The sequence below is a fragment of the Perognathus longimembris genome, chromosome 1 (assembly GCF_023159225.1).
Source record: "Perognathus longimembris pacificus isolate PPM17 chromosome 1, ASM2315922v1, whole genome shotgun sequence".
Classification (NCBI taxonomy): Eukaryota; Metazoa; Chordata; class Mammalia; order Rodentia; family Heteromyidae; genus Perognathus; species Perognathus longimembris.
Genome location: NC_063161.1, coordinates 4,222,314 through 4,243,904, shown reverse-complemented (window position 1 = coordinate 4,243,904; position 21,591 = coordinate 4,222,314). Strand labels below are relative to the sequence as shown.

At 65.6% G+C, this 21,591-nt stretch overlaps 1 protein-coding gene across 1 annotated transcript in view; it reads left to right on the top strand.

The window, feature by feature from the left end:
• Positions 1 to 749: 749 nt before the first annotated feature.
• Positions 750 to 21,591, top strand: part of Mpped1 (metallophosphoesterase domain containing 1) — a 32,831-nt gene continuing 11,989 nt past the window's right edge. The window contains 3 exon segments of the mRNA XM_048354202.1: positions 750 to 973; positions 7,212 to 7,285; positions 7,288 to 7,392. Of these exon segments, the coding sequence (XP_048210159.1) occupies positions 750 to 973; positions 7,212 to 7,285; positions 7,288 to 7,392 (403 nt within the window).

The window sequence follows — 21,591 nt, the reverse complement described above, 5'->3', positions numbered from 1 at the left end:
CACCAGCTGCGGTCGATCGACGAGGACTCAGGCGTCCATGGGGAGGAGGGGGGGTTGTGGGATCTGAATGGGGGGGGAGTCCCCCCCACCCTCTGCCTCCCCCCCACCCCCTGAACTGAGGGGTGCTTGGCCCTCCCCTCCGGGGAAACCCCAAGTCTGGGTGTCGCCGAAAGCTACCTGGAGGCTAAGCGGATAGAGGAGAAGGAATTTCCTCCCATGTCCCCGCCTGCCCAGGCTTGCTGGGGTGGGGGCGTGGGGCTGCGTGGGCATGTGGGGGGGGGGTTGCACGAGGGGGGGTGAGGTTGAGGGGGAATCCTCGATGCCCCCCAATTCTGAAAAGCGAAACGTGACGTCCCTATTGACAACCCAGGAGCCTCCTGTCATCCGGGGCCCGGAGGACTTGGTGAAAGCTCCCGGAACGTCCTCCGCGCGTCCACACGCAGGGCCGGGCGCCGCGCGCTTGCCCCCCGTCCCCTCCCTTCCCTTTCCTTTTTACCAAAGTATATTCATCAAACTGCTGAGTCGGAAAGATTCGTAATGAGTTTTTGAGCTGCACGACCGTGTGTTTTCTTTCTTTCTCCCCCCCCCACCCGCCCTCCCTCTTTCTAAATCTTCATCTGACATTAAATAAAGCAAATCGCACACAGATTAACTGTCGCCCGGTTCTGCTCCGTGTCCTCCCTCAGTGTGTTCGCAGGTCTGGCGGGGGCCCGGGCGGCAGGCGATGCCCCGGCGGCCGGCGGGGGTCCATGTGGCGTTCTAGGTGGGGCCCGGGCGTCCTGAAGGCCGAGGCGCTGGCCCTGCTCCCCTGCGGCCTGGGAATGGCCTTCTCGCAGTCGCACGCCATGGCCGGCCGCCGGCACCAGCACGGCCGGCTCATCATCGAGGTGGACGAGTACAGCGCCAACCCCACCCAGGCCTTCACCTTCTACAACATCAACCAGGGCCGCTTCCAGCCGCCCCACGTGCAGATGTAAGTGCGGGGGGGGGGAGGGGGAGGGGGGAGGGAGGGGGCTGACGGAAGTTGCGGGTGGCTCACGCACGCCTGCAGCCCTAACGAGAGGAGGCTGAGGTCTGAGGATTGTAGGAAAAGTCGGAGAGACTCCGTCCTTCGATGAACTAGCAAAAAGCTGGCCCGGGGGGCGCGGTTCACGCGGTAGAGCGCCGGCTGTGAGTCACAAAGCTGCGTGGGAGGGCAAACACCTGAGTTCGATCGAGCACCAGGACGGTGGCAGGCGCTCTCATTGACGTGGACGGGGGGGGGAGACCGAGTCCCAGAGACGCGTCCCTTGGGGAGACCCTGGCATCCTGAGGTTCGCGCGGAGAAGGACCCGAGGGGCCCCCCTGGTCTGACTCGCATGGTGGTTCTCCGCGTGCTTGCCCCCCCCCCCGCCCTGGGCCATGGGGTGGGGGAGGTCAGGCAGGCAGAGTGTTCATCAGAGAAGGTTCCGGAAGGCGGCTGGGCTGTCACTGGGGAGCCGTCCTCCCGGCGCAGCCTGGCTGGCTGGGGCTGGCTCGTGCTTCCGGGGGGCACAGGGCTGGGTTCCCCAGAGGCTCCCTAGTGGATTCTTTTCCTTGAGTCGGTTTCCAGCTGGGCCTCCCGTTCTCTCCCGGGGGCCGATGGGCAGCTCTTGGCAGGACCGGAGGCTGGGCTCTGGCAGGCAGGGTCTGCGGGACGGAGCCTTCTCTTTCGTGGGGGCCTGGGCGTCGGCCCCAGCCGGCACCTGGGAGCCCGGGGGCCCCGGCTGGGGCGTCGGCCCGTGCGTGTCTGTCTTTACACCCAGAGCTGCCACCGCCCAGACCAGCCGCCAGCCGCACCCCTGCGAGCGCCAGGTAGACACACGGAGCGCCGGGCGCCGCTACCCCGGGGGCTGAGGTCCGGGAACTGTGCTTTGAAGCCAGCCTGGGCAGAAAAGTCTCTGGGAGTTTGGTCTCCAGCGAAACAGCCGAAGCTCCGGAAGTGGAGCTGTGGCTCAAACGCTAAAGCACCTTGAAGGGAAAAGCCGAGTGAGACGAGACTGCAAGGCCTTGGGGTGGCCTTTTTATTTTTATTTTTTCTGTCGGTCGTGGGGCTTGAACTCTGGGCCTGGGCGCTGTCCCTGAGCTCCTCAGCTCAAGGCTGGCGCTCTACCACTCGAGCCACAGCGCCACTTCTGGTTTTCTGGTGGTTAGTTGGAGATGAGAGTCTCCTGGACTTTCTTCCTAAGCTGGCTTTGAACTGCGATCCTCAGACCTCAGCCTTCTGTGTAGCTAGGATGACAGGCGTGAGCCACCGGCCAAGTCCTTGAGTTTTTTTTTTTCCCCTAGTCCTGGGCCTTGGACTCAGGGCCTGAGCACTGTCCCTGGCTTCTTCCCGCTCAAGGCTAGCACTCTGCCACCTGAGCCACAGCGCCCCTTCTGGCCGTTTTCCATATATGTGGTGCTGGGGAATCGAACTGAGAGCTTCATGTGTAGGAGGCAAATACTCTTGCCACTAGGCCATACTCCCAGCCCAAGTCCTTGAGTTTTTAAGCCCCAGTAAAGACACCAAAAAACCAAATACCTCCCCTGCCAAGAGAAAAACAAAACACAGCAAAACAACAACAAACAACAAAAACCCTGAAAGCAGAGACAGGTAAACAGAAAGATGTCAGAAGGGAATTGAGGATCTCTTGCCAGTTTGGGGGTTCCAGGAAGACCCCTTGGGCTGGGAATGTGGCCTAGTGGTAGAGTGCTCACCTCATATATATGAAGCCCTGGGTTCGATTCCCCAGCACCACATATATAGAAAATGGCCAGAGGTGGCCGGTGGCAGAGTGCTAGCCTTGAGCAAAAAAGAAGCCAGGGACAGTGCTCAGGCCCTGAGTCCAAGGCCCAGGAGGCAAAAAACAAACAAACAAACAAACAAAAGGAAGACCCCTTTTAGAAGACAACTTCAGGTTGAATCTCAGGAGTGAGTGAGTTGGACTTGGTGTGGGAGGGGCCAGCCAGGAGGAGGGAGCAGCAGGGCCCCGCCCACAGGCGTGTGGGAGGGGCCAGCCAGGAGGAGGGAGCAGCAGGGCCCCGCCCACAGGTGTGTGGGAGGGGCCAGCCAGGAGGAGGGAAGCAGGGCCCCGCCCACAGGCGTGTGGGAGGGGCCAGACAGGAGGAGGGAAGCAGGGCCCCGCCCACAGGCATGTGGGAGAGGCCAGACAGGAGAGACGCAGGGCCCCGCCCACAGGCGTGTGGGAGGGGCAGTATCCCTGAGGGGGTGGGGCAGAGGGGCCAGTCCAGGCCGGTGTAGACAGAAGGCATGTTAGCAAGGCTTGGCCTTCGTGGCCTGTGACACGCACGGGCAGCTTGTGCGCTGCGAGGACAAGGTGTGGCGGCTTCCGTGGCCCAGCTGGCCCCCTTCGGGTGGGCTCACCCCGGGCCTGGCGCCGTCCAGACAGAGAGGCTCCCGACTCCCGGAGAAAATGGGCCCTGAGCCCCCTGGGGACCCGGGCAGGGCTCGCTTGGAAATGCAAACCTTGTGCCAAACTCCATGGGGCAAGGGTGGGCCCGGGGCAGGGGTGCCCTCCCCCCTTCCCCTTCACGCGGACTCCAGCCTCGAACCCAGGGAGGCCAGTGGGCCGCGGGGGGGGGGCGGGGGGGACTGGGATGTGGCATCTGCCGTGTGAGTTCCCCCTGCTCTGGGCTCCGTCTCTGGGGTGAGGGAGCCGGATTTGATCAATCCACAGTTTATAGTTAATAACGGCAGTGACGGTGCGAGCGGGGCGTCTGATGGGGCAGAGGGATTTGTGCAGAGCCCCGGAGACCTTTCCGGTAGCCAGGCTGCCGGTGCCCAGCCGTGAATCTTGGTAACTGGGCCCCGAGGCTGAGGAGGGCCCTGCAGGTGGGGGGCCCTGCAGGTGGGGGAGCCCTGCAGGTGGGGGGCGCTGGCCCTGGGCCGGTGAAGCCTGACCTTGGGGCGATTGAGAGGAGGAGCAGGTGCTTCTGGGCAGGGTTTCCCTGCAGTCGCTGTCCCCTCTGCCCCGTAGCAGCGATCTCGGGGGCCGGGGGGGGGGACTTGAGCTGACCCTCTAAGGAGCCCTCGAGCCCCTGGACTGCGCTGGGTCCTAGGAATGTAGCAGGAAGTCAGGAGCCGGAGGCCCGCGCCCGTCTTCAGGCAGAGGGCTGCCTGGAGGATCGCAGTTCGAAGCCAGCCCAGACAGGAAAGTTCCCAAGACTCCATCTCCAGTTTACTGGCAAAGCAATGGCCCGGGGAGACGGAGTTCTGAGGACTGAGGTTCGAAGCCAGCCCGGAAGGAGTCTCGTGGGGACTATGAAACGCTCCGTGGCTCCCGTGGTAGCACACCAGCCTTGAAGAGCAACAACCAGAACAACTCGGACAGCCCAGACCCCGCACAGGCAAAAATAAAATACAAAGGCCTGGAGGGGCGGCTCGAGTGGTAGAGTGCCGAGTGAACAGCGAAGCCAATCACGAGCGTGAGGCTCTGGGTTCCAATCCTGGAACCGGCAACACAAAACGCCTCCGCCGCTCCGACTCCAGGTCCTCCTGTCCTTCAGAGCTGGCTCCGGGGTCCCCTCCGCGGGGCTCAGGCGGGCCGGCCTGGGCTCCCCCGCTCCTCCTGGGACGATTTCTCAGGCAGCTGCCCGGGCCGGCCTCGGGCCTCGGTCTCCCGGGTCGCCGGGATGACGGGTGTGGCCCGCCGGTGCCCACTTCCGGGCCACGCTTTGTTTGCTTGTAAACTGGAGTTTGGGGGACTTTCCTGTCTGGGCTGCTGTCCTTCACCGGCCGGGCCTGAACGCCTGCAGCCCGGCCGCAGTGCCGGGGAGGAGAGGAGCAGAGGCAGGGGCCGGCGGAGAGGGCCGGGAAGGGGTGGGGGCCGGCCCCGAGGCATGCTGGGAGGTCAGGAGGTCAGGGACCCTGCCCGGCCGGGCACTGCCGTCAGCCGGGGTCCCCGTCCCGCCTCACACACATCCTCCCGGGGGAAGACGGTGGGGTGTCGGGGGAGAGAGCTGGTGGCAGGTTTTGGGGTCTCTGAGCACCCCCTCCCCGGAAGGCAGAGGCTTCGGGCGAGTTAGATTTGGGAAGAACCCCTCCCCGCCATTTGTTTCCATGCCTCACGTCTACTCCCTGTAGAAGGTCATCATTTTGCTTGTTAATCTTTTTTGTTTGTTTGTTTCTCGTCACAAGTTGCTGAAGTTCGACTCCCAAATTCTTGTTCAAATTCTGCCCTTCAGGATCTCAGGCACCGATGGGACTCAGGTTTTAGCTGTTTTGTTGTTGTTGCAGCAGGTGTCGGAAATACTGCTTACACTGCTCGGAGGATTAACAGGAGTTTCACTGGCTGTTGTAATTAGCTAGCTAGCTGGCTTCAGGCACAGCTGGATCCAGGAGTCCACTGGTGGCCTTTCTTTCTCCGTGTCTTTTCAGCCGCTCTTCTTCCTTCATGACCTCGGGTGGGTTTCTGGGCGCTCTCGGGCGGGTTTCTGGGCGCTCTTGGGCGGGTGTCTGCCCTGCCAGCAGTGCTCCTCATGCACATCCCAGAGCCCCTCTTGAAGCAGCTGGCCACGGACCCGTGGGAGGAAGTGAGGTTCCATCCTGAAAGCAGCCCAGTGTGGAGTGTGTGGGTTTTGGAAAGGAAAACCAGCTTCGGATTTCAGCCCCGCCGGCTGCCCGGCAGCCTTTCCTGGGCCTCGGTTTCCTTCTCTGGTGCCTCTCCTCCCCGCCTCTCCCAGCTCTCTGTCTCTGTGACTTGGTCTTTGGCACCTCGTAGCATCTTCAAAAATGAGAGGAGAGAGAGAGAGAACTAAGTGCGGGTGATCCAACCTTTACTTCTAGCTATTCAGGAGGCTGAGGGCTGAGGATTGCAGTTCGAGGCCAGCCCAGGGTAGGAACATGGCTGACGCGCTTGTCTCCGGTCAACCAGCAGAAAGCCAGGCGTGGGGCCGGGCTCAGGCGGTCGAGCTCCGTGACACAGTGGAGACCCAGTTAGCTCCCTGCAAGGCATCCGTCCTGGGGAGGAGGCACTGGGGATCCCAGAGGGCAAAGGAGAGCTGGGAAGGACTGGGAGGGAGACACTGCCTCCTGCCGGGAGCTTCTAGAAGGATCCATACCAGGTTCGGCCATGTCTGTTGTCTGCCATCTTGGATGGGTTTCTGGCCTGCGGTGACCAAGCCTGGCTCGTCCCTGTGGCCCCTGAATGGGTGACTGAGGAGAAGGGGGGCAGCCCGGCGCCTTCCTTGGGGGGGGGGGGATGTGCTCCAGTCGGCCTTCTGGGAGTCTGTCTTGGCTTACTGGCCGCAGAAGGGGGTCACGGACCCCCCCCCCCCCGCACCCCGTGACATCGGTCTCACGCTCCGGCACGTGGACGCCCACCTCTGTCACGAGGTGTTGATTAAGTTCCCCCCGAGTGTCGCGTCTGGAGGAGGGGGTAACGAGAAGGGCGTCTTTAGCAGCGTGCGCGTGTGGCGGGGCCGCGTCCGCTTTGCCGCATCGTTAGATTTACACGCAGCTCCGGGCGTGGGATGCGTCGGAGCCCGAGCTGTGGTGGCAGCGTCACTGCCTTGTTGGCAGGCGAGGTCACCGCGTGGGAGCGGCGGGCGCGGTGTGGGGTGGGCCGGGCAGCCGGCACCTGTGTCCCCCCTCCCCCCCCCGCCTCCGGGACTCCTGCTGTTGAGAACCTTCCGGGGTGTCCCAGCCTGCGAAGGGACCTCCATCTCCTACCCCCACCCCCACGCAAACCAGGCCGGGGGTGCCGGCCGCGGGGCTGGGGTCTCCTCACCCCGATCTCCACGGGTGACCCCAGTCCTGGGACAGGGCTGCCCTCCCCGACTCCATCGCTCCTCCCGCGCGCGGGGCCGCAGCGCCCCCCCCCCCCCCCCCCCGCCGAGGGGAGACCGGGTACGGAGGGGCCGACGAAGCCTGGCCCGTCCTATCAACGGACGGGCCTCGGGCACCCGGACAGACGGACGGAGCCGCGTGGGGGTGGAGGCCAGCGGGGCGGGCGGGCGGTGACCCCCCCCCCCGTCCCCTCACCGTGCTCTCTGCGCCCCTGGCGCCGCAGAGGGGAAACTGAGGCTCGGGGGGCACGAGGACCCTGCCCGGCGCGGGGGTTGGCGTCCAGGCCCGGCCCCCGGGGCCGCTGTGGGGTCTGACCCGGCCCGCGAGCTGCCACGGGCCGGGGACCCCTCCCGCGGGGCCCTCAGGGGCTCCGCGGCTCGGTGACCGGAACCTTCCCCGGCAGGGTGGACCCCGTGCCTCACGACGCCCCCAAGCCGCCGGGCTACACGCGCTTCGTCTGCGTCTCCGACACGCACTCGAGACGGACCCCATCCAGATGCCCTACGGCGACGTGCTCATCCACGCGGGGGACTTCACGGAGCTGGGGCTGCCCAGCGAGGTGAAGAAGTTCAACGAGTGGCTGGGTAGGTGTCGGGGGGGGGGGGCGGCTGAGGGGGGGCCGGGGGGATCGTTCTGGGGCTCCCGGGGGGGCCGGCTGGGTGGGGCTGGGGGGATTGTTCTGGGGCTCCTGGGGGGCAGGCTGGGGGGGATTGTTCTGGGCTCAGGGGGTCGGCTGGGGCGGGGCCGGGGGGATCGTTCTGGGGCTCCCGGGGGGGCCGGCTGGGTGGGGCTGGGGGGATCGTTCTGGGGCTCCCGGGGGGGCCGGCTGGGGTGGGGCCGGGGGGATCGTTCTGGGGCTCCCGGGGGGGCCGGCTGGGGTGGGGCTGGGGGGGATTGTTCTGGGGCTCCGGGGGGCCGGCTGGGGTGGGGCTGGGGGGATCGTTCTGGGGCTCCTGGGGGTTCACCCTCTGCGACTTGGGGGTTTGTGGGGTTGGCGCTGGGCCTGGGACCCGCCGAGGGGCTCAGCTCACCTTTCTTCTGTCTGTCTGCGCTCTGGTGGGGAGCACCCCCAGGGGCAGCACTCAGTGAACACTTGAGGAATGCAGGAACCAGCCACTTTCTAGAAGGTTCTTAGCCAGCACTGGTGGCTCACACCTGTCATCCTAGCTACTCATGTGGCTCATGCAGGAGAGCCCTGGCCTTGAGCACAAAACACTCGGGGACAGCCATCAGGCCCCGAGTTCAAGTCCCAGGACTAGTACACACAGGAGAAAGAAGGTAGTCAAAGTAGGTACTCGGCTAGCTTGTGTTCTCAGCAGCCCAGCCAGCCCGGGAGGGGCCCCCTCAGGCTCCGTGACCCCCACTGGGACTCGGGGCACGGGAAGCGGGCTGCCCGCCCGGGAGCCAGGCCGGCACGGTGGCCGTGGGCGCCTGGGCGGGTGGGGATGTCGGTGTGCGCACAGGCCGCTGGGATCTGAGGATCTTGGTTCAAACCCAGCCCCGGGTGGAAAAGTGCACGAGACTCTAATGAACCAGGGCAAAGCTGGGAACGGCAGGGTGACGCCCGTGGTAGAACTCCGGTGAGAAAGCGAAGGGCGCGGCGGCCGGGCCCCCAGTCCACGCCGCAGGACCGGAGCGAGAAGATGTGGACTGAGCGGACGGGTGCACTGGTGTGGAATCCCGGGAGGGCGGGCGGCGACGGCCCGGGGGCTCGGCCCGGCACCGGGGGCTCTCCCACCCGGGATGGGTGTGTGCGTGGACTGCGTGGACCGGGGGCCCCCTCCGAGGGACGGGCGACTTGGAGCAGCACGGTGCGTGCCACGTGGCTGCTTGGGGGTCGGAGCCGTGCTGGGTGGACTTCCTGCCTGCCTGGCCGTGGCGGGTGGAAGGGGCGGGCCACCCTGGAACCCAGTCACCTCCCTCCCCCTGCCCCTGGCAAGCCACCCGCGTGACCCTCACAGACGCCAGCCCCCCGCCCTCCCCACAGACCCCGCTCCTGCCCCACCCCCCAGCTCGCTGCCCTGCCATCTGACCCCCCTGCTGTCCCTGCGGGGCCACCGTGGGCCTCCACGCGCCCTGCAGGGCAGGGGCCACACAGGGTCCCCGCTGCCCAGCCTGGGGGGGCAGGGGGGCAGGCGCTGGGTACCGCAGGATGAGCTGGTTAATTAAGTGTCACTGCCACGAGCACAGTCTCGCGGCGAGGAGGACCAGGGCCCGTAATGGAGTATTTAGAAGTTATAATTAACTTTTTCCTGGCGCCCTTGCATAAAACGATATATAAGACAATATAAAGGGGGAGTCTGAGGATTTAGTTAAATAGAGCTAAGTCTTTTGCAAGTAAACCCTTAATTAAACCTGGGAGCCGGAAAGGGGTGGGGGAGAGAGAGAGAGAGAGAGAGAGAAAGAGAGAGGGGCGCGCAGAGAATTCACTTCACTGTGATTTCTCTGGCTCTGGCTTCATCTGCCTCTGCTTATGGCCCCGGTCCAGGCCCCAGGCTGGAGGCCCCAGGCTGGAGGCCCCAGGCTGGAGGCCTGGCTAGAGGCCCGGCTGGAGGCCCCAGGTTGGAGGCCCCAGGTTGGAGGCCCGGTTGGAGGCCCCAGGTTGGAGGCCCGGGTGGAGGCCCCAGGTTGGAGGCCCGGTTGGAGGCCCAGCTGGAGGCTGCTCACAGTGCCATTTATCCCTGGTCCAGGTGACCACTGAGAGTCAAGGTCTGCACACAGGTGTGTGCCCACCCCGTGGACGGTTCTGGAGACCTGCCAGGCTCGCCGGCGGGGCCATGGATCGGGGTGAAGCAGTGACAAGCATTCAACGCACCACCCCAGGGGCAGGGCAGCAGGGTGGGGTGCCGGGGACTGAGGTGGGAGGTTTGTTGGGGTGAAGTGGTCAGCTCTAAAGGGTCAGGAGCTGAGAGAGACTCTGGTGTGAACTGTCCATTGTGTGTGGGCAGCCTGGGAGCCCAGGGGAGGGGAGGAGGGAGGGAAGGGGAGGGAGAGGAGAGGAAGGGAGGGGAAGGAGGGACCAGAGTGGGGAGGAAGACCAGGTCTGGCTGGAATCCTAGCCTGTAGTGGAGAAGATGCTAAGGCTGTCCCTAGCTCTACAGAGGCGTGTGTGTGTGTGTGTGTGTGTGTGTGTGTGTGTGTGTGTGTGTGTCCTGCAGGTGGGGGGGGCAGGGAGCTGGGGCCGGGCTCAGTCTGGAGCCTTGGCTGATGGGAGGCAAAGGGCGGAGGCTCGGGTGGTGCCCGCTACCCGCAGGGCCATTCAACAAGGTATTTGTGAAGAGAGCGAGAGAAACAGGGAGAGGCAAACCTTGGGGAGTGGCCGCCTCAAGTCAAAAAGCCGACCAGCATTATGTATGTGAAAGCGCATGTGTGTTTGCACACACACACACACACACACACACACACACGCACTGTAGGAACTAACAGTGATTGCTGCGGCTGGTGGGAATGGTTCACGCAGAGCCTCCTTTGCCCGTCTTCCTGCTGGCCGTATCTAGACATCCCCGGAACCTCGCCCGGTATTATTCTGGCCGAGCTCGAGGTTGACAGTTCGCTTCTGCGCTGGCTCTGGGCCTGAACTCAGGGTCTGCGTTCTCTTCCTGAGCTCTTCTGGCTCCAGGCCGGTGCTCTACCACTCGGGCTACAGCGCCACTTCAGGCTTTTTTATTGGGTCTCGCGGACATTGCTGCCCGGGCTGGTTTAGAACCGTGATCCTCAGATCTCAGCTTCCTGAGTAGCTGGGGTGGCAGATGAGAGCCAGGCCCTGGAGATGCTGTACGGCACATTTCTGGTGCTGTCTGAGGCTGGCTTGTGTGGAGACTGAGCCTTGTTGTCACCTTGGTCTCTGGCCTCCAAGCTGGCCAGGCCCTGGGGACAAATGAAGAGAACCCAGGCTCAGTGTTCATTGAAAACATTCATTTGCTATATTCTTCATAAAAAAAAAAAAAAACAACCCTCACAAAGCCAAACTCTATTTTAGGGAGAGAATTAACTTCTAATAAAAATGAAAAATGGAGAATTCTAAGTTGTGTAGTCAAGTGGTTTTGGCCAGCTGTAATTACAGTATTTTCATGTTAATGCGTAAACCCCTTGAAAGGTGTGCTTGTGTGCTAATTATCTATTTACAAGAGAATGGCTTTGCAAATGAAATGGGGCTCACTGCTCTGTGTGTGTGTGTGTGTGTGAGTGTGTGTGAGCTCGTGTTTCAAGCATGTTCTAGGGTGTCTATACATACACATATTTAATATAGTTTGTCTTGTAGAAGACTCATCCGCAATTATGTCTGCCTTAAGCAAATATAATCAAATGTTTAACAAGAGTAGGGAATGCTTTTCTCCCCAAAGTCCTACGCTCTCTTGGGGTGCTTACGCCCTCCCCCGTCCTATGTTGGATTTTCCCGCTAACTTACCTAGATTCCGTCTCGTGTCAAGGTGTGTGAGGTGGTTTATAAGAACAATCATGGGGCTGGAGGCTGAAAGGACAGGTCCCGGCCATCCCAGGGGACCCTGCGGAGATCGTCACCGACGGGAGAAGAAGGCTCCTAAGGAGGTTTACGAGTGGGGGCCGCAGTTCCCATGGGAGAGGGAGCTGCATGGCGTCCGCCCCTTCTCCGGGCGGCAGCTTCTCTCTGGGGGTAGAGGGGGAAGCGGGTGAGTAGTGAGTGGATCTGGGGGGCCAAAGGGAGGAGCTGAGGACCCGAGGCTGGGGAGATGCCAGCAGGGTTAACCCCCTCCCCACCGCAAGCGTGCGGCCGTTTGGAGGGAGGGTGTAGAACGCCGGGGCGTGTTGGCGGTCGGTCTGACTTGACTGTGAGGAGCCTCTGGGGCGGGGCCCGTGGCCGTTCCAGGACCGTGGCAGCGGGGGTTTACCACGGCGCCCGAGGGCGACAACACGGTTAGTGTTTCCGGGGTGCTCACGGCGTGTCGGCTCCGGCCACCCATCCTGACCTTCCTGTCCACCCCCCCATACACACCTTCTTTGGGGTTCATTGAAACTTCCTTTTTTCCCCCGCCCCCTACTGTTTTGGAAACTCTGCATATTTAAGAAAATCAATACTCGTGTACTAGTTTTGCCTACATTGTTTATTATGCAGGTCTGATTTCCAACAGGGCCTGGGGCTCCCCCCCCCCGCTCCCCCTCCCGCGCCATCCCCCCGGTCCCGTGGCGCCGGGGTTTATTCCTCTCCTGTTCCCACCCTGCCCGTGTCATCACTGATGGTGTGTACAGCATCGCTTCCACCGCCGGTGCTCGATAATTCACCCCGAGAGTGTGCGCCGAGCCCCGGGATCCGCGGGCGCCGGGCCTGGGGGGGGGGGGCGCTGGGCCGCGCTCCTTCCCGGCATCGGGTGCGGTGGTTCCGTCACTGAGTTTGGGGGTCGTTTGCCGTGTGTAGAACGCCCAGCGCTGGCTCCCGGGGGGGGGGGGCGGAGGCAGCCGGTCCCCCTGGAAACGAGAGCCAGCGCCGTCCTCCTGCACCACCCCGGAGCAGGTTTGGCACCGGGCCAGGCGGCCGCGGGTCCCGGGTGTGGGTTCCACGCCTGGGGCTGGGGACCTTCCCGCGTCCCGGAGGGCGCCCGCATCTGCTCTGCCCGCTTCCTGGCGGTGCCTGTGGGCGGGGTGCTGGGCTCGCTGGCTCAGTCCCCCCCTCCCGGCTTGGGGTGCCTTGCTGGCTGGTGGCCGCTGCTGCTGCTGGCTTTCTTCGTGGGGCCGGGAGACAATGGCAGGGGCTCCGTCACCGTGCCCCCCTCCCCGAGGGCTTCTCCCCGGGGGGGAAGGTCTGGCTGACGTGCAGACCGGCTGGCACGCGCCGGCGATCCCAGCCGCAGGCAGGAGGATTGTGAGTTCAAGGCCAGCCTGGACGGCACCGTGAGCTGGAAGTCAAGAGGAAATGTGGGAGTCCTGAGGGGCGGCCTCCGGTGGGCCTGGGATTCGAGGTGCCTGCTGAGCTCCCCCCCGCCCCCATGCGCCTCTGTACTTCCCAGGACCGTGGGGGAGTTTTCCTTTGAGGCACAAGGCCCAGGAGCAGAACTTTCTAGAACGTTCCAGAGGGGTGGACGTGTGCCATACCTTGCATTGTCCAAGGTGAAAGGCGAGGGGCAGAGCAGCCACCTCTGTGCCTTTTCACTGTAATGAACGTGGAATCGGCCCCAGGGGGCTGTGGCCACTCCTGGGCCTCCCAGAGGCTGCTCCCTGCGCTGTCCCCCGTCGCCGAACCCCATCGCTGTTGGCGGGGGGCAAAGAGGGAGGGGCTGCCTGGTTCACATCACAGCGGGCAGCAGACTCAGTCTGCTCCCCAGGCTCCTCAGGCTGCTTCTCAGGCTGCACCCCACGGACGACTAGACTCAGGCTGCACCCCAAGGTCTACGAGACTCAGGCTGCACCCCACGGTCTGTGAGACTCAGGCTGCACCCCACGGTCTACTAGATTCAGGCTGCACCCCAGGGTCTGTGAGACTCAGGCTGCACCCCAGGGTCTGTGAGACTCAGGCTGCACCCCAAGGTCTGTGAGACTCAGGCTGCACCCCACGGTCTGTGAGACTCAGGCTGCACCCCACGGTCTACTAGATTCAGGCTGCACCCCAGGGTCTGTGAGACTCAGGCTGCACCCCACAGTCTACGAGACTCGGGGCTTCACGCCACGGTCTACGCTCTTGGTGAAATTATCACTAGTTTTTAGTAGCGAAGGCCAACCGTCCTTGATGGGCGCCATTGTTGGGGTACCCAGAACGCCCGGCAGTTTCCAGGTCATCACTCGGTCAAGCCGCGCTTCGGGGTGACGGGGAAGAGCATGGCCCCAGGGGGCCTGGACCGCACAGCCCGGCACGGCCGTCCCCCCCTCCGCCCATCGCATCCAGAGTGAGGCAGCCCGCGGCACAGACGAGGAGGAGGGCGGCCCGGGCGGGAGGACGGGCTCCAGGGCTCCAGGGCTCCTGGGCTCCAGGGCTCCCGGGCTCCAGGGCTCCGTCCTCCGCGCCGGCGCCTCCTTTCAGCACCAGGGACAGCGCCGGCCGGGCCGCGGAAGGGCGGGTTCTGCCCGGCCGGCCCTGAGCGCTGTGTTCTCACACAGACGCGGATGCCAGGCCTCTGCCTGCTCCCCCCCCCCCCCGCCCCGCCAGGCCTCTGCCTGCTCCCCCCCTGCCAGGCCTCTGCCTGCTCCCGGCCCCCCCCCCCGCCAGGCCTCTGCCTGCTCCCCCCCCCGCCAGGCCTCTGCCTGCTCCCGGCCCCCCCCCGCCAGGCCTGTGCCTGCTCCCCCCCCCCACCCCGCCAGGCCTCTGCCTGCTCCCCCCCCCCCCCGCCAGGCCTCTGCCTGCCCCCCCCCCCGCCAGGCCTCTGCCTGCTTCTGGCCCCCTCCCCCGCCAGGCCTCTGCCTGCTCCTGGCCCCCCCCCAGGCCTCTGCCTGCTCCCCACCCCCCACCAGGCCTCTGCCTGCTCCCCACCCCCTGCCAGGCCTCTGCCTGCTCCCCCCTCCCGCCAGGCCTCTGCCTGCCCCCCCTGCCCCTCCCCCCGCCAGGCCGTGTCCGCCGCAGGGCGAGGGGCCGGGAGTGGCCTGTGGGGCGGGGCGGACCTGAGCTGAGCGCACTCCCCTTCCCTGGGCGGCCAGGCGGAGGACGCCTTCCACGGCGAGGGCGAGGCCAGTCCCCACACCCTGGCTCCGCGGGATGGGCGGGGCGCTGCTGGGGGGAGCACTGGCTTCTGGGGAGCACCTTGTGGGAAGCTGGCCCCCCGCAAGGCGGCTGACACCGCCCCGCGCTGGGGAGAGGGCGCGAGCCCCGAGGCCCGGGGTCCCCCCGCATCCCCGCCCCGGGCAGAGGGCACCAGGAGGTGGCCCCGCTGTGGTTCTGGGGTTCCTGAAATGCCGAGGGGCTGGTGTGCCCCTCCCTGCGCGGACACAGGCTCGGCAGGCGGAGGTGGACACTGAACCCGTGTAGTGCGTGATCCCGGGAGACTCCATGGCTCCCCTCTGTGGCTGTGGGCCTGCGCTGTGCTCCCTCTGCTGTCCGCCCTGAGCTGTGCTCCCCCTGCCATCCTCCCCCTGCTGTGCTCCCCCTGCCATCCTCCCCCTGCTGTGCTCCCCCTGCCATCCTCCCCCTGCCATGCTCCCTCTGCCGTGCTTCCTCTGCACTGTCCTTCCTCTGCCGTGCTCCCTCTGCCGTGCTCCCTCTGCTGTCCTCCCTCTGCGCTGTGCTCCCTCTGCCATGCTTCCTCTGCGCGGTCCTTCCTCTGCCGTGCTTCCTCTGCTGTGCTCCCTCTGCCGTCCTCTGCTGTCCTCCCTCTGCGCTGTCCTCCCTCTGCCGTCCTCCCTCTGTGCTGTCCTCTCTCTGCCGTGCTCCCTCTGCCATGCTTCCCCTCTGCGCTGTCCTCCATCTGCCGTGCTCCCTCTGCCGTGCTCCCTCGGTCCTTCCTTGGTGGAGATGCTGTGGGTTTAGGGGCTGTGGTGGTGGCTGTTTTCTGTGCTCCTTGATGCCCCTGGCGCATGGATACTCCGTGGCCGGCCGCGTGGTCACTGCTGTCTGGTCCCGTGGCTGGCCGCATGGTCACTGCTGTCCGGTCCCGTGGCCAGCCGCGTGGTCACTGCTTTCCGTGTCCTCGTGGCTGGCCGCGTGGTCACTGCTGTCCGTGTCCTCGTGGCTGGCCGCGTGGTCACTGCTGTCCGGTCCCGTGGCCGGCCGTGTCCTCCCCGGTGTGTTGGCGTTGGGGTGCAGTTCTTCGGTGCGGCGGTGCTCGGCGCGCGTCCGTTCGTCTGTCTGACGCCTCTCGAGGGGAAGCGCCCCTCCTGGCTGTGCTGGACACGCAGGGGCCCGGGAGCCGCCGGGGGCCCGGGAGCTCGTCTGGGCGGAGCCGGCAGCCGTGGTCAGCGCGCGAGGCGAGCCACGCGGCGTGGGCGGAGCGGGCTGACACCGCCAGGCTTTCCTCGTGGCACCCCACCCCTCAGGATTGTCACCTTCCCGTGACAAGATGCTTGTCACAGCGGCGTTGAAAGAACTGTCCGTTCACCAACCAGACTATGTGCGTGCATGCGTGCGCACACACACACACACACCCTCTCTGGAAGTCCCTCCCCCCCAGCAGTCCTGGTCCCCCCCAGGCCTGCCCCCACTCTTCTCCTTGTGTCCCGGCCGTCTCCCCTCCCCCCATCCCCGGTGGATGCACCGAGGGGGCTGCTCCGTCCCCCCAGGCAGAGCCCACCACCGCCAGGCCTCCATGCCCGCTCCAGTGCTCCCCGACCCCGCCAGGGAAGGCGAGGCCTTGCGTGCACCCCTGTGGGGCTCACACTGTCCCTGCAGACCCCCGCACGGCCCCTCGAGGCCTGAACCTCCGGGGTTCCAGACTGTGTGTGCGCATGTGTGTGCGTGCGTGCCATGCCATTCTTGTTACTATGGCTCTGCAGTGTATTCTGACATCTCAGGTGTGCTCAGGGCTGCTTTGGTGACTTGGATATTTTGTGCTTCCGTAGAGATTTGTAAATTGTGGTGTTTTTTTCTATTTCTGCTCTTGGGGAACTACTTTCTGTTACTCTCCTGTCGACCTCATGGGGTGTGGACAGCAAACAGAGATGCACGGTATCCTGGCCTGCGAGTGTGAACAGCTGCACCCTCGTGTGTGTGTGTGCATGCACGCACACGTGCCAGTGCTAGGGCTGGAACTCAAGGCCTCACCCTCTTGCTTGGCGGGCACGCTACCACTCTGAGCCAGAGCTGCACTTCCTGCTTTTGGCTGGTTCCTCGGTGATAAGAGTCTCACGGACGTTCCTGCCCCGGCTGGCTTTGAACTGCGGTCCTCAGAGCTCAGCCTCCTGAGTAGCTGGGACTGCAGGCGTGAGCACCAGCCCTGGGCCGCCAGGGGCCTTCTGAGATGGAGCCGCCGTCCGGAGTGAAGGATCCAAGAGCCTCCAGCAGCCCCGCGGGGGCGGGGCCTGTGACCAGACCGGGCCTGTGTCCGGGGCGGGGCCTGTGTCGGGGCGGGGCCTGTGTCCGGGGTGGAGCCTGTGTCCGGGGCGGGGCCTGTGTCAGGGGCAGGGCCTGTGTCCGGGGCGAGGCCTGTGTCTGGGGCGGGGCCTGTGTCGGGGCGGGGCCTGTGTTGGGGCGGGGCCTGTGTCCGGGGTGGGGCCTGTGTCTGGGGCGGGGCCTGTGTCGGGGCGGAGCCTGCTTGTGTCTGGGGCGGGGCTTGCTTGTGTCCGGGGTGGGGCCGGCCTGTGTCTGGGGCGGGGCCTGTGTCAGGGGCGGGGCCTGTGTCTGGGGCGGGGCCTGTGTCAGGGGCGGGGCCTGTGTCCGGGGCGGGGCCTGCTCCTCCTGCCGGGTCTTCAGCCCGAGCTGTGGCAGGCGTGGCCTCTGGGAGCCCAGGACGGCGACCAGGCCTCTCAGTCTCCCCGCTGGGCTTCCCGGGGCCCAGGGCTGGGCCAGGTGGGAGGTCACAGTGGCAGTGACGTCCCCGCAGGGTCGTGCAGTGTGGGAAGATGGCCAGCGTCCAGGACGGACTGCGCTTTCCGTATCCGCCGACCGCTGCCTTGGGTGGGGGCGGGGTTGGGGTGGGGATTCTGCCTCGGCCGGGCTAACGGCCCCCCAGTGAACACCCGCCCCTCACAGCCAGGATCCCCAGGGACCCTGGTATGGGCTCTCGGAGGAGACCAGAGCCGCGAGCCCTCGCCAGCCCCTGGCAGTTGGGGACGGTCCTTGTCCCAGAGCCTTCCAGGTGCCTGGGCCTGGTCAGCCCGGCGCTGGCTCAGCCTGCGTGTGTGCTTCCCCAGGAAGCGCCGCAGAGCCTGCTCCGTGTCCCTGCCTCACCCCTGCCCCCCGCCCCCACCCACGGCCACCGTGGGGTAACCACCCTCCCACACCGCCGTCCTTCCCGCGTCAGCCTCCGGCCGGGGCTCCTCACCACAGGCCCGCACACCAGGACACCCCGGCTCCCCTGTGTGGAGAGCTGGAACTGTTGACTTACACCCGAGGATGCTGGGGAGCAGAGGGGGGCATGGGGGCAGGCCCTGGTGCGCGGGGCTGGCTCTGTCCTGTGAGGAAGGACAGCGTGTGTGGACGTGGGGTGGTGGGGTTCACAGATCACAGCGTGGACAGCGGGGTGCGGTAGAGATGGAGGCGGTGTAGCGGGCTTTCCCCTGCGGTGGACAGACGGGGTGCGGTGGGCGCAATGGCTTCCGAGCTCAATCCGGGGGTCAGGCAAAGAAGCCCAGGCAGATTGCCCCAGGCCCCAGATGCCACACCAGGCCCACCCCTCAGGAGGCCACCTGAGACCACGCCCCACACCAGGCCCCACCCCTCAGGAGCTAGGACCACGCCCCACAGCAGGCCCCACCCCTCACGAGCCTGTGAGACCACGCCCCACACCAGGCCCCACCCCTCACGAGCCCACCTGAGACCACGCCCCACACCAGGCCCCACTCCTCACGAGCCCACCTGAGACCACGCCCCACACCAGGCCCCACCCCTCACGAGCCCACCTGAGACCACGCCCCACACCAGGCCCCACTCCTCACGAGCCCACCTGAGACCACGCCCCACACCAGGCCCCACCCCTCACGAGCCCGCCTGAGACCACGCCCCACACCAGGCCCCACCCCTCACGAGCCCACCCAGGACCACGCCCCACACCGGGCCCCACCCCTCACGAGCCCACCTGAGACCACGCCCCACACCAGGCCCACCCCTCACGAGCCCACCTGAGACCACGCCCCACACCAGGCCCACCCCTCACGAGCCCACCTGAGACCACGCCCCACACCAGGCCCACCCCTCACGAGCCCACCAGGACCACGCCCCACACCAGGCCCACCCCTCACGAGCCCACCCAGGACCACGCCCCACACCAGGCCCACCCCTCACGAGCCCGCCAGGACCACGCCCCACGCCAGGCGGCAGCCATGGCGAATCTCCCAGGCTGTGGCAAGTGTTTCCACACAGAGCTGCCAGAGACGCTGGAAATGCGATCGGAGATCATCACCGTCACGTGATTCCCCCTCCTCTCCTACCAACGAGCTGTGAACGGCCATTTCCCCAGTGATGCCATTTCCCCAACGATCGCGGCACTTGGAGCCCACGGAAGCCGTGCAGGGGGCCAGGCGCTCATGGGGCAGCGGCCTGCGTCGCTCCGGCCCAGGGCGGGGAGGGCACTCGGGGAGCCTGCGGGGAGTTATCTCCAGAGCATGGTGGGGGCTTCTGGGCGGGAGAGGCCTGTGCAGGCCCGGCTCCCACCCACAGGGCATCACACCCACCCGATGGCATCGATGGCCGGGCGCATCCGTTCAGATGTCTACGGCAAGAGGGGCCTTACACCCCTCCCCCCCGCCCTCCTGGAGCTCCGCCGATGAGCAGTCTGGTCGCCTTCCCGCCTAGACTCCAGACCCGGCACCTGCCAGGGGCTCGGGTCAGCCGGGAGGGGAAAGCGAGTCTTCGGACAGAACAGCCGGGCCATTCTTCCTGAGTGTCCTTCCTGTCCCTCAGATGTCTGATCGCTGGCTTTCTCCGCGCTGGAGGCTGGGGTCTCCCCCGGAGGCCCTCTGTGAGCCTCAGTTTTCATCTCCAGCTGATGATCAGAAGCTCTGTGGGTCTCTTGGCTGGGACCGTGTCCCGCCCAGCAGAGCCTCCGTCAGGGTCTGCGGCCGGGTCCCTGCCCCCCGGGCCCGGAGCTGGGTGTCTCCAGCAGGCTCAGCGTCGGGAACAAGTGGGAGGCCCCGGGAGGTGGGGCTTGAGGCAGGCTGGATGGAGTCCAGCTTCCTTCAGACTGGTGAGGGCAGGTGGGTAAAGAACGGCCTCTCGGAGCCCGACCGGGCCACCCTGGGACCCACTGCCCGAGGCAGGGGAGGCGAATGGCAGCTGGAGGCAGGAGGACCTGTGGAGTGCTCCCCGGAGACCTCCCCACCCTGGAGGCAGGAGGACCTGCGAGTGCTCCCCGGAGTCCTCCCCACCCTGGAGGCAGGAGGCCCTGCGAGTGCTCCCCGGAGTCCTCCCCACCCTGGAGGCAGGAGGCCCTGCGAGTGCTCCCCCGAGTCCTCCCCACCCTGGAGGCAGGAGGCCCTGCGAATGCTCCCCGGAGTCCTCCCCACCCTGGAGGCAGGAGGCCCTGCGAGTGCTCCCCGGAGTCCTCCCCACCCTGGAGGCAGGAGGCCCTGCGAGTGCTCCCCGGAGTCCTCCCCACCCTGGAGGCAGGAGGCCCTGCGAGTGCTCCCCGGAGTCCTCCCCACCCTGGAGGCAGGAGGACCTGTGGAGTGCTCCCCGGAGTCCTCCCCACCCTGGAGGCAGGAGGACCTGTGGAGTGCTCCCCGGAGTCCTCCCCACCTTGGAGGCAGGAGGCCCTGCGAGTGCTCCCCGGAGTCCTCCCCACCCTGTGGTCAGAGCTCTGGGATGGCGAGTGCTGGGGTGCAGAGGCAGCAGCAGAGGGAGAGGGGAGGGGGCTCCACCCCGTCCCAGAGCTTCTAGCCTCACCCCTGCCCCTGCCCTGTACACGCACGCGCACGCACACGCACGCACACGCACGCACACGCAGTTCAGTTAGAAGAGGCTCAGAGGTTGTCAGCCATCGCGGATGAGGCGGGTGAAAACTCCCCTTTAATGTGGGGGAGCGTCCAGAGGCATCCAGAGCCACTTTGGGCATAAAGTGGAATATCAGAGCTGCCTCAAGAATGGTTGGTTGATCAGTGTAACCCAGCCACTCATCTGTCCAGCCGTGCAGCCATGGATGCACCTACCCAACCAATGCACCGTCCATCCACCCATCCACCACCACCTTCCCATCCATCCATCCACCCACCACCTTCCCATCCACCCATCCACCCACCACCTTCCCATCCACCCATCCACCCACCACCTTCCCATCCACCCATCCACCACCACCTTCCCATCCACCCATCCACCCACCACCTTCCCATCCACCCATCCACCCACCACCTTCCCATCCATCCACCACCACCTTCCCATCCACCCATCCACCCACCACCTTCCCATCCACCCATCCACCCACCACCTTCCCATCCACCCATCCACCCACCACCTTCCCATCCACCCATCCACCCACCACCTTCCCATCCACCCATCCACCTACCACCTTCCCATCCATCCATCCACCCATCCACCCAACACCTTCCCATCCACCCATCCACCCAACACCTTCCCACCCATCCACCCACCACCTTCCCATCCACCCATCCACCTACCACCTTCCCATCCATCCATCCACCTACCACCTTCCCACCCATCCACCCACCACCTTCCCATCCATCCATCCACCCACCACCTTCCCATCCACCCATCCACCCACCACCTTCCCATCCATCCACCCACCACCTTCCCATCCACCCATCCACCCACCACCTTCCCATCCACCCATCCACCCATCCACCCACCACCTTCCCATCCACCCATCCACCCACCACCTTCCCATCCACCCATCCACCCACCACCTTCCCATCCACCCACCACCTTCCCATCCACCCATCCACCCACCACCTTCCCATCCACCCATCCACCCACCACCTTCCCATCCACCCATCCACCCACCACCTTCCCATCCACCCACCACCTTCCCATCCACCCATCCACCCACCACCTTCCCATCCACCCATCCACTCACCACCTTCCCATCCATCCATCCACCCACCACCTTCCCATCCACCCATCCACCCACCACCTTCCCATCCACCCATCCACCCACCACCTTCCCATCCATCCATCCACCCACCACCTTCCCATCCACCCACCACCTTCCCATCCACCCATCCACCCACCACTTTCCCATCCACCCATCCACCCACCACCTTCCCATCCATCCACCCACCAC